Source organism: Arachis duranensis, chromosome 6, assembly GCF_000817695.3.
Source record: "Arachis duranensis cultivar V14167 chromosome 6, aradu.V14167.gnm2.J7QH, whole genome shotgun sequence".
NCBI lineage: Eukaryota > Viridiplantae > Streptophyta > Magnoliopsida > Fabales > Fabaceae > Arachis > Arachis duranensis.
In genome coordinates, this window is record NC_029777.3 from 84,574,247 (window position 1) to 84,586,485 (window position 12,239).

Genomic DNA, 12,239 nt, shown 5'->3' on the forward strand with positions numbered 1-12,239 from the left:
TATTTATCTTTTCACTTATTAAAACTCCATAACTATTTTTATCCGCCTGACTAAGATTTATAAGGTGACCATAGCTTGCTTCAAACCGACAATCTCCGTGGGATCGACCCTTACTCACGTAAGGTATTACTTGGACGACCCAGTGCACTTGCTGGTTAGTTGTGCGAAGTTGTGACAAAGAAGTGAGATTACAATTGTGCGACCAAGTTGTTGGTGCCATTGTGTATCACAATTTCGTGCACCAATATGTGGATGAATTTTATAAACCGATTCAAGGATTTGTATATAAGAGAAATAGTGTGGGACTGTGCAAGATGCACAACCATCTCTGAATTCAAGTCAACCATGGAAAGACTGAAATAAGTGAACAAGGATACTTGGGCCTACCACATGAAATTTTATCCTGCTACCTGGATTAGAGCATACTTTAGCCATGGTCCCAAGGTCGACAACCTAACAAACAACATATGCGAGTCATTTAACGCAAAGGTGTTGAAGTATAGATGCAAGCTGATACTTACAATGTGAGAGGTATTACGGTGCTATATGATGCGGCGAACGGTTCAACACCAGAAACTGCTGGGGACTCATGAAGGGAAACTCGCGCCAGTACAAGAGAAAAGGCTGAAGAGGCTTATCAAACCAAGCAACAAATGGACAGTGGAGTGGATTGGTGATAACGATCGCAAACGTTTTGAAGTCACGTACATGGGCTCTAAAGTTGATATGGATTTGATTAAGCATAGCTGCTGGTGTAACAAATGGCAACTCACTGGTCAGTCAAAGCCTGAAGTTTTAATCATGCTGTGAATTTCAATTTTAATCATACTGTAAATTTCAATTTTAATGATGTTGTGAATTTCAATTTTAAACATGCTGTGAATTTTAATAATGATTATGCCATTTTATTGTTGTGATACTGTTGTCTTGCTATAAAGGGATGCCGTGCATTCATGCTATAGCTGCAGTAAGAAAAAGACATGATAACCCTGATGATTATATGAATCCATGGCTATGTATGGAGTCTATTAAAAAGACATACGAACGCTTCATCCAGCCAGTAACTAGTAAGGAATACTGGACAAGGTCTGAGTATACTAAACCTGCTCCATCCGTGTTAAAAAGACTAATTGGACGTCCCAAGGTGTATAATAGACAGAAAGACCCAGCTGAGACTGTTATTGATGATGACAAGTTAAAGATGACTTTCTATGTCACGTGTAGCAAGTGTGGTAAGAGGGGACATAACTACAAGATGTGCAAAGGGGCACCATCCAACCCAAACTGGAAGCCAAAAATGAAAAAGCCAAGGAAAAAGCCCAATGAATGCCTCTCACTTGTGGTGCTTCCATTGTCACAGTCAGCCCCTCAGAAAGAGGTAGTACTTAGTTACTCAGGGATGTAACTGTCCCCGCGATAATAAATTCAGGGGTTTAGTTGTCTATTTCAAAATTACTTAGGGTTTTATCTGACTTTACATTAATTCATTAGGGTTTTAAACGTCTTATTTTATAATATGCTTCATTGAGACTGTTAATACTAAATGCCATTCCAGACTGTGGAGCAGAGTGACCCTGCTGCAACTAACCCTCCTCATGTTGAACAGAATTCTACTAACCGTTCATTTGCTGATGAGGTATCCTCTCATGGACTTTGGTGACTTTTGCTTATTGTTTTTGATGCATTCATAATTCTTTCGACCTTTTTGTAGGGTAATTCGAATACAAATGCTGCCCCGATGTCTGAACAAGAATCTGGACCCTCAGTAGCAGTGGTTACGACACCATCAAGGCCTCTCCAAGCACCATTTAGGCCTCTAACCTAGTCTTCATCATGCCCTGCTCCTAGGCCATTTAGACCTAAGCAAACCATAAAGAGAAAGCCTGTGGCAAACAAACCCTCTCAACTTGTACCACCTCCCTAGCCTGAACAACTGCTGCCTTCTCCACAACAACCAACTACATCAGGAGCCTCTCCACAGACTTTGGCAACTGTAAGTAAAGCAACTCAACGGCTTTTTAAGTTCATCCCTACTCTAGGACTAAGCAAGCCTAGTAGTTAACACTACATGTTTAAGTACATCAACATCCTTTTTGGAAATACTGTGATTTACAACACTCTTTTTGGAAACAATGTGATTGTATAGCTTGCAGGCTTAAGTTATGCCTTATTTTGGCAATAGACATGTTTAGACTTCTTTGATGACATTGATAAACCACTATTTCATGGTTTATATTGTATTTAATTGAGTGGTTTTATCAAGCTTTTCATCCACTTATTCATAAGATTTGCATGATTTTACAATTCCTTCCTAGTTTAGTTCTATGATTGAAAACATGCTTCTTTGGTCTTAATTTAGCTAATCTTAATCCTCTCCTATTACCGTTCGATGCCTTGATCTGTGTGTTAAGTGTTTCAGGCTTCATAGGGCAGGAATGGCTTAGAGAATAAAGAGGAAGCGTGCAAAAATGGAAGGAACATAAGGAATTGAGGAGATGACCAGCGAGAAGTCACGCGGTCGCATGGCTCACACGACCGCGTGAAATGGAAGAAATCAGAGTGACGCGATCGCGTGCCTGACACGACCGTGGGGATTGGAAGCTGCACGAATGACGCGAATGCGTGGATGACGCGCACGCGTGATACGAAAAACGCTGAGTGACGCGATCGCGTAGACGACGCGGACGCGTGACGTGCGCGATCTGCAGAATTACAAAAGTCACTGGCAAAGATTCTGGGCCGCATTTCAACCCAGTTTTCGGCCCAGAAACACAGATTAAAGTCAGGGAACTTGCAGAGACTCAAGAGGCTTTCATAATTCACAATTTTAAGTTTTAGATGTAGTTTTTAGAGAGAGATGTTCTCTCCTCTCTTTTAGGATTTAGGATTAGGATTTCTCTTAAAGGATTTAGGATTTATTATTATTTCAACTTACAATTCTTCTGAGCTCCAGGTTTAATATTCCTTTATTTTGACTTCTCTTATTTTTAATTATATATGTTGCCAATTTGGCTTAATGACATTCATGTTATGATTTTCTTAATTAATATTACTTGAGGTATTCCAGATATTTATGATTTCAATTTAGCTTTCCACATTCTTGGCTTTGGTTAGGAAATCAGTAACTCTTGAGTTATTAAACTCAACGTGATCGATAACCGCTATCTTTACTAATTAGCTTGAACTTCTATAATCCCAATCTTTTCCTAGGAATTAACTAGGATTTGAAGATCAAACTAATTAGCCACTTGACCTTCCTTTGCAACAGCAGAGGTTAACTAAGTGGAGTCAAGATTCAATTTTCGTCATCATTGATAAGGATAACTAGGATAGGCCTTCCAATTTCTCATACCTTGCCAAGAGTTTATTTTACAGTCATTTATTTATTTTACTTGTCATTTATTTTATTTGTTCCTCATTCTCAAAACCCCCAAATTACAAACTCATAACCAATAATAAGAACACCTCCCTGTAATTCCTTGAGAAGACGACCCGAGGTTTAAATACTTCGGTTATCAATTTATTTAGGGGTTTGTTACTTGTGACAACCAAAATATTTGTAAGAAAGGTTGATTGCTTGGTTTAGTAACTATACTTACAACGAGAGTTTACTATAACTTCTAAAACATCAATCTTCAGTTCTTCAGACATTAACATCTCTTTCATGAGATTAATATATGCTTTACTTATCTAATCATATCTCTATAGATTATGCCATTAACTTTCTTAGGGCAATAGCTTCATACACATTTTTTCTTCACTTTATTGGATATAGCATCGTTTAATACAATACTTTTGTTCGAAAAGCATACAACTCTTGGGAACTCATCCCATACCTCATTACAGCATTTTTTCTGACTTTTCTACTTGTCAGCCAATTTTGGCAATAACGGAAGCAAAAATTATACTAACCACTACAAGAATAACTAAATACACATTAACATTTTTCTTCCTCTCTAGATGCAATAGCTTCTTCTCCAAATCCATTAGTCTCTGTTCTACTACCTTCTTCCCCAAATACACTTTCAGATCATCAACCTATTTCTCAGTTATAAACTTGTCAAGGATTCTTATTGTTGAAACATGGTCATCCAGCCATAAGAAGAACTTGCAATGACTGGAATTTTTCAACTGCATGTTCATCATTCCAAAACAAAAATCATATAAACAAAGCCCGTATAATCAAACTCACTAAAACAAAATCATCAACTTACCTTAAAGAATGAACATCCAAAGAACAATCTATTAGGGTTCGTCGTCATCCTCGATTTGTACAATATGGTGTACACTCCACATTTACATGTCGGAGCAATCTCGTCTTTCTCCTCTGCAGCTTCCACGCATTTAACATTTGACGGCAGTGGAATGGGTCGTGTGCTAGATGAAGCTCCATCGCTGACCATTGAACACTGCACAATACCACCACTCTCAACCTCTCACAGAAATGACAACAGCAATGGCGACTAGGTTCCATTTGAAGACATAGGGCACATAAGCAAAATGACGTCGTCTTTCCCTCCAGGGATGCATTTGTCCCTAACATCAATCCACCTTTACACCTATATACCATTACGGTGGAGGTCACCTATCAGCGCCAACTAAGCGACACATCACCTGTCTCCGTTACGTTTGGGGGAGCATTTTGCACGGAAAGATCGATCCGTCATGCCTTTTGAATAGTAAGGGGCGATTTTATATTTTTAGATCTTCAGGGACGAATCTGTCCACGAAATAAAAGCTCAGGAACTAATTTATCCTTTTTCCTTTATTTTAATATACATATTTTTGTCTTTATTCCTAAATTTTTTTCGGTACATCACTGCTTGACTCCTTCTTTGTTCTCAGTTGGTTCTCTGAATCTCTGCATCTAGAATGCTATGAGCAACAAATGAGCAACTGAAAAGTATTAAACCAGTAATATGAAAATGTACCGATCTTCAGCTGTCCCAAATAATGGAGGTATTAATTAGTTGATTGCACTATTATTGACTTTCGTTAAAGCCAGCATCCGATTCTTTTCTACCTTTTCCTAGGGCTGCACATGGATCGAATAATACCCGCATATCCATGGTAATTATCTGTATCCGATCCAAAATTTAAGGATATTATCCGATTCGCAGAGCCATCGGATCGGATCGTATCTGATCTGTACTATGGTTGGATCGAATTGCGAATTTGGCAGTGATATCCGCAGATCCAATCCGCATATCCGCACGTCTCATATAAATATCATACTCTCATAGTTTAAGAAAGTAAACCCTAATGTGATATGAATTTTAAGTGTGTTGTTTTATGAATTTTATAATATCTTGTTTTTAATTTTTATGTTATACTTTAATTTAGAATAATTAAACTTAGATCTTGTGTTATTATTTTTCTTTTGTAATTTAAGAGAACTTTTATTGATAATATTTTAGGAGTAAATAGGCTTAAACATGTGAAAAAATAGATTTTCTAAAGCCAAAAAGGGCCTTAAAACAATGTTTTTGAATTATGCGGATATACCTAATATCCGATCGGATCGGATCAGATCCAACTTGAAATAATGTGAATATCATATCCGATCCTATCCGATGAATGCAATGCGGATCAGATAGAATTATAGGCTATATTTGATCCGATCCGTGTGTAGCCCTACTTTTTCCCCTTCCTTGTGTTGTTTTTTTTTTCTTTTAAATCATTATGTACTGTTCTAATTAATGCTCATACAACGTAATAACAATTATTCTATATTGCGACATAAACCTTCTTGTTTATTCACGTATTCATTCATGCTGTTCGCAACTTTTTTTTCAATTTCAGGATGCTTGAGAAGAGGAGTTTGAGCTATTGTGATGGCCCCATTCCTCTCCCCATGGACGAACCCTTTCTCGCCGATAATGTCCACAGAATTTGTATTTGTGAAACAGGTACTACCCTATTAATTTATTTGTCACTTCCAACATACCAACATCATTATGATGCTGGCTCTTTGTAACCATGTGTGTCAGATCTTCTCTATGTTTAACTTAACATCAGTAAGATTCTAATGGATAATAAGATTATCCATTCTTTATTCGAATTATTATAACCTACATAACATGTTGTACTGTGGGATTTGGATTGTCTTTTCAATACCTGTCTTTCATGTTTGTTGTTGCCAAACCTTTCAATGGCCTTTTTTGGTTACTTCAAATTCACACATTTATTACTCTGTGGTTGTTATGAACTTCAACTAGAGTAGGTCTTTTGATCCTTTGAAAAACTGCTTTTATTGTTGCTTTGTTTTGTTTATGAAAAGCGGCTTTGTATCCAAAATAATAGAATTTAAGAAGAAAAAAAAATTACAGCCTTCGATCTTAGTTTGACATTGCTTCCCATGTGATTGAGCAAGTTATAATAAGTATTATTTTCTACAAGTTACGAAGTCCCAACTGTGTCTATTTATCGATAACCATATATAGAGAATTACTTATCACCAGTTTATGATCTCGTGCTCATTTATGATTGACATTTTCTGACTTCTAAGTTGATTTTTGACCTGATACAGGTGGGCCAGGAAGTGGAAAGGGCACCCAATGTGCTAACATTGTGCAACACTATGGGTATACTCACCTAAGTGCTGGTGATCTTCTACAAGCAGAAATAAAATCTGGTTCTGAAAATGGATATAGTTCCTTTGCTCCGTTTGATATGATAGTGAATTAGCGTTAGGTTAATAGTTACATTGTTTTGAACTTAATCTTCTTGTCTCTTTACAAGAATAAGAGATTAGATCTGTAGGTTGAGCCTTGGCATAATGATAGTTTGTCTCCTTTTGGGGTTAAGGTTGTATATCTACACAACCAAGACCTCATCGTGTCGGGAAATGAGTTCATTGCGCTACTAGTCCTGGGATACACTTGTTATTTTATAATTTTGTGCATTTGAATAAATCTTGGTAGAATTGGAACAGAATGTGTAGAATGAGAAACCAATCCGCTACGTTACCAACAACATTTCTGCCAACATCTGCCAACTTTTATTTATAAGAGTATTTAATGGAAGTGTCTTTGTAGATGTGTCTAATAAAAATATCTTTTTTATAGCTGTGTTTAATAGAAGTGTCTTTATAGATATATTTTTTGAATGTGTCTCTTTGTATATGTGCTTAAAATATAATAATTAATCATTGTTGGTAATAAGTTGGCAGATAATATGTTGGTACCCTATACTTTTGCAATGAGAAATTATAGTGAAATGGTATCTTATAATTCAACTAAAAGTTGTGACTTTTTGTCAATTCTGATGCTAGTGCCATCTCTTTTTGTTGAGTTTGTGTTGCCTACATCTCTTATCGTTTTCATATTTATTTTCTGACATTTGAAAATTGATAGTACAATGATTCAAAATACGATTAAAGAAGAAAAAATTGTTCCATCGGAAGTTTTCCTCGTAATGAGGAAAACCAAGCAGCATTTGAGAAAGTGGTAATTATTAATTCTATTAAATATCTTTTCATTTGTGATTGTTTCCAGTATGGTTGTGAAAACTTGTAACTTTGAGAATAAACTGTGGTCTGCAAACAGGAATGGAACCATCATTGTCCTATTTTTTTATTATCCAGAGGAGGAAATGAAGAGGTGACTTTTAAGTACGAACCAGGTTTGGGCTCTTTTTCCCTTTCCTTTATATATATATATATATATTGGTTATGGTTCAGTACTAAATAGCAAATACTATCTTTTGATATTAAAGGGTAGAGAAGATGACAATATTGAAACAATAAGGAAGCGGTTCAAGGTTTTCTTGAAGTTAAAATCTTTTCTGGTTGATCTTTACTTTTAACTAATTAGCTTGGTTTGTCCACAGGGAATGAGTGGGAGGTCCTTGAGAAAACTTCCATTTTTGGCACATGCTGCGCTTGCCAATCCTTTCAATTGCAACCCTATTAAGTTTTTATGTACAATGAGAGTCCCTAGGAATTAAATTATTAGTTTTGTTATAGAATTGTAATTTTTAATTATAATTATAACATGTAAATAATTCATATAAATCAATAAAAAATCGATTCTTTTTAAATTTTCTAATTTTCTCCTTTTTTTTTAATTTGACAAAGAAATAGGCAACACTTTGAAAGCGTGGCAAAAGGTTCTAGCTGACAAGCCACAGTTTTGAAGGGTGGTTGTATGTCTCCTATTGGTACGCTTTCGAACGTAGCCAAAATCAATGCACACGTTCCTAAAAGTATGTCAACAAAAAAGCGTGCTAATAGATTAAGAAAAACGTAGCAGTAGAGTGTGTTGTAACTCAAAAAGCGTAGTGAAAATTATTGTTACGCTTTTTTCAACTTTTTGCCAAAAGCCTGGTTATCTTGTAGTGCATTCACAAGAAAAACTACATTTCAATCAATTATATAGAGCATTTGAAGAACAAAAGTTATAGTCATCAAAGAAACATAATAATGGTTGGTTTCATGCATATCACAAACCAAGCAATCAAAGTTCCAAAAAAAATGATAAAAAGGAAAATAATTAAACACTATGTAGCACTTCTAGAGATTTCCTATAATAGAACAAGCAATGAAGATTGAATTTTTATAATAATGGAGGGAACAGAAAACCAGCCACTAATAAGTGGCGACAGTTACAGTAACCCTTTAACCGCTACAATGATAATGAGCGGTGACGGCTCAAAGTAACCGTAGCCATTCCCTTGAAATGCGAAGCACCTTCCTTCTCCTGAGCAAGCACTGCTTGCCATGTTCCCTAGTTCCATTGGTCTTTTCCTCTTCCTCCTTCCCCTATTCACTACTCATCATGTACTTCTCTACAGCTTCAACCAGTCTCTCTCTTTTCATCATCACTTCAGCTTTCTCTTCATCACCGGAACACCAATGCGAATAATTCAAAAGACAGTATTTTCTACAAGATTTTAAAATAATGTTCATCAAATTATAAAAACATTCACCTAATAAAAAAAGCACTGCCTCCATGAAGCATTAATTTCTTCCAACCATTTATTATAGTACTTTGCAATTGATCTATGTAGTAATAACGGAAGAAAATTAGATGAGGGGAAAAAACTTCACTCTGCATTTGATAAATGAAGATAAATCTTCAGTCTTTCTTGGACAGTTCCATTTCCATGATATCTTGGATCAGAAGATTCACGTTTTGGTGTGAAGAACCTCCTCCTTCCACAGCACTCTTAGCCATCTCCGCAAGCTCTTTTGCCCTTCTTCTTCTCTCTTCAGTCTCCGTGTTCTCTTCCATTAACTCTTTTATGGCATTCTTCACTTCTTCCTTCTTCACCAAAACCCCTGTTTCCTCTTCACCCCAATTCACAGGACTCTCCACTCCAACACTGACACCAACTCTCAATATTTCCACAACAAATATCTGATTGAAGAATTGATCGCCGAACAATGGCCATGTTAGCATTGGCACCCCGTCACATATTGCTTCTAAGGTCGAATTCCAACCACAGTGTGTTAAAAACCCTCCCACAGAAGGGTGGGACAGTATTAGTACCTGTGGAGCCCAACCTCTGATCAAGAGGCCACGACCATTAATTCTATGGTCAAAACCCGATTGCTTAATCCATTCATTCAGTTCTTCTGATTGGTTCCTTTCCCTGATGGCCCAAATGAATGGCCTATTAGATTCTTCCAAGGCCATAGCAAGCTCTATGAACTGCAAGGGAGTTAAATTGCACATGCTTCCAAGGCAGACATAAATAACAGAATTTGTTTCTTGCGAATCAAGCCACTTCATGAAACGTTCCTCGTCGATAGAGGCCCTGTTTCCTCTCCAAGCCTTGTCCGAGTGATCCTTGTTCCTAAGCGAAACCGGTCCGATGCACCACACTTTTCCGTTTTTCGCCTTCTTGAAGTCCCTTGCATAAGGTGGCTCCAACTCCTCGAAAGAATTTACCACCGTTCCATAGGCCGCCATTTCAGCCACTCCCATTTTATCAACAAACTCTTGCCACTTCCAATTCGTCGTAGCTCCCGGAAGCTGAGCTTTGGTGACCATAATTTTGTGAGGGATTCCAGGTATGGGAAAGTACTCTGAATCCTTGGCTACGCTATCTAGAATGTTGGAGGTTAGAACATTTATGTTCCACGATAAACAGAAGCAACTAACCCCGTAGAAAGAGATTCTTGGGACGTTGAATTTGGCGGCTATGTGTGAAGTATATGGCAAACCTACATCAGAGATTATGCAGTTTGGTTTTGGTGTCAATTCCCCGAACAGCTTCTCTGCTGGTTCTTGAAGTAGGTCACTTGCAGCACTGAAGAAGCTATAGGCCATGGCCATTGAAGGAAGCATGTCGAAATTCTCACAGCCTTGTGGAAATCCAGCTTTTTCCGATGGGAACTCGATCTGTTCCAAGCGGAGATTGAGGCCAGAATCCGAAGCCCGAGAGAATGTTTGCGAGACGCGAGAAGCGTTGTGAGGGGTTGTTACGACGGTTACAACAACGTTGTCTTGGTGTGATAATACTGTGGCGATGTCTATCATTGGGAGCATATGGCCTGGGGACATGAGTGGGAACACCACAAAGTGAAGCTGCTGCTTATGTGTTTGGGATGCCATTTTTTGTGTGGTTGGATACTGGAAACTATGGAAGAAGGAAATTGATGATTGTTCCACCTTATAATGTTTCCAGAAAGCAAGATGGTAGTGGGTGAAGACTAAAACAAGAAGTACTCATCCGATTGAAGACTGAAGCAGCTTCCTAGCTGTTTCGGACGTCAACAACTTTTTTTTTTTAATTATAGAGTAAATAGCCAATTTGAATTCAGTTTTGAAAAAATAGACTTTAACATTTGTTTATGATAGAATAACTCCCAGTAAATAGGGAATGGATCTCTCAATTGTTGAAAAAGATTGAGAAAGTAAAATATGATCTATAATTTTTTAATATATTCTCTCTTATATTTTTTTTAATTCCACATATAATAATTAATAGTAAAAGATTATACTTCACTTTTTCAATTGTTAAAAAACAATTGAGAAGATTCATTTTTCAAAAAATATATTTCATTTGATAAAATAACCTAAACGTTTGGTTAATAGTTAATTTATTATAAAATTTTTACTATTCTCTCTCTCCACTTTTCAGTTTATTACTATCCCATCATATTACTATTGTAACAGTTTCTATCAACAACCTAATATTGACACTTGTTTCTTCCATCGCAGCTGCCATGACCTTTTTCTCTCTCTCCTACAGCCAACCACAACCACTACAAAAGGACTTTCACTTTATCTATTGTTGACATGGTCGATTCTACAAAAGGACCTCCACTTCATTGGTAGCCTCGCCTCGTGACTCATCGTCGCCTCTCTCTAATCATCAGACGCTATCGTCATTCTTTGTTGTCACCTTGTGTTTCATCATCTCCCTCTATTCTTTTGAGAAAATTATAGAATAAACTTGATTGAAACTAAATTCTCTAAAACCCACACCTTTTTCATTTTCTATTCTAAAACAACTTTTTTTTCTTTCTTATCAAGTATTTCTCCCTTGTTTTATTATTTTTCATCATCATCTTCAAATTGTTCATTGTTTTTTATTAAAATTTTGGGTCAAGATTTATTTTTGGTTTCTCCATAGCCTACAATTATGAATGTCTAATTTAACAATCGGGCCTGCTACACATACAAGTTTACAAGCTTACAAGTTGGCCCAGCCCAAATAGAACTCACGCGCATGAAGAGAGATAACATGGCGCGTCAAAATCACGCGCTCAACACTCAAACGGTTACGTATGGCAGACTCTTCCACTTCTTCCACTTCTTCCACTTCTCAAAGCACGAAAACAAGGAAACCCTCCCATTTTCGAGCGAAAATCAAAGTTCAAAATATACAAATCGTTGTTCGAAACCTCCATCAAACTCTCCGTGAAGAATCTGAAGAGAAAACAAAGCAACAATACTCAACGTAAGTTCATTAAGATTCCTGTATATTTTACTTTTCTTCTACATCGTTCTTCTAGGGTTTACTATTATTCTTGCTTCTTTGTTACACTGTTCTAAGTTCTACGTCGTTCGTCTAAGTTCTACGTCGTTCTACGTTGTTGTTCTAACTTCTCCTGCTATTGTTGTTGATTATTGGGGGGTTTATTCCGTAGATTGGGGGGTGTATACTGCTTAACCTTGTAATGTGACTTGATATTGAAGCATGGTTGAGTGATATCTGACTAATATTTATATGGATGTATCTGAATAATATCTATGGGTATATCTCACTGTTATCAATGGGTGTATCTT

At 36.9% G+C, this 12,239-nt stretch overlaps 1 protein-coding gene and 1 pseudogene across 1 annotated transcript; one reads left to right on the top strand and one right to left on the bottom strand.

The window, feature by feature from the left end:
• Positions 1–4,456: 4,456 nt before the first annotated feature.
• LOC110273029 (UMP-CMP kinase 3-like) lies at positions 4,457–7,806 on the top strand (annotated as a pseudogene).
• Positions 7,807–8,519: 713 nt separating this feature from the next.
• Positions 8,520–10,713, bottom strand: LOC107494351 (UDP-glycosyltransferase 73C1). Its single transcript, XM_052251271.1, has 2 exons — positions 9,050–10,713; positions 8,520–8,882 (listed from the first exon to the last, which is right to left on the bottom strand). The coding sequence occupies exon 1, from the start codon at positions 10,557–10,559 to the stop codon at positions 9,078–9,080; it is 1,482 nt and encodes a 493-aa protein (XP_052107231.1). The 5' UTR covers positions 10,560–10,713; the 3' UTR covers positions 8,520–8,882; positions 9,050–9,077.
• Between the last annotated feature and the right edge of the window lie 1,526 nt (positions 10,714–12,239).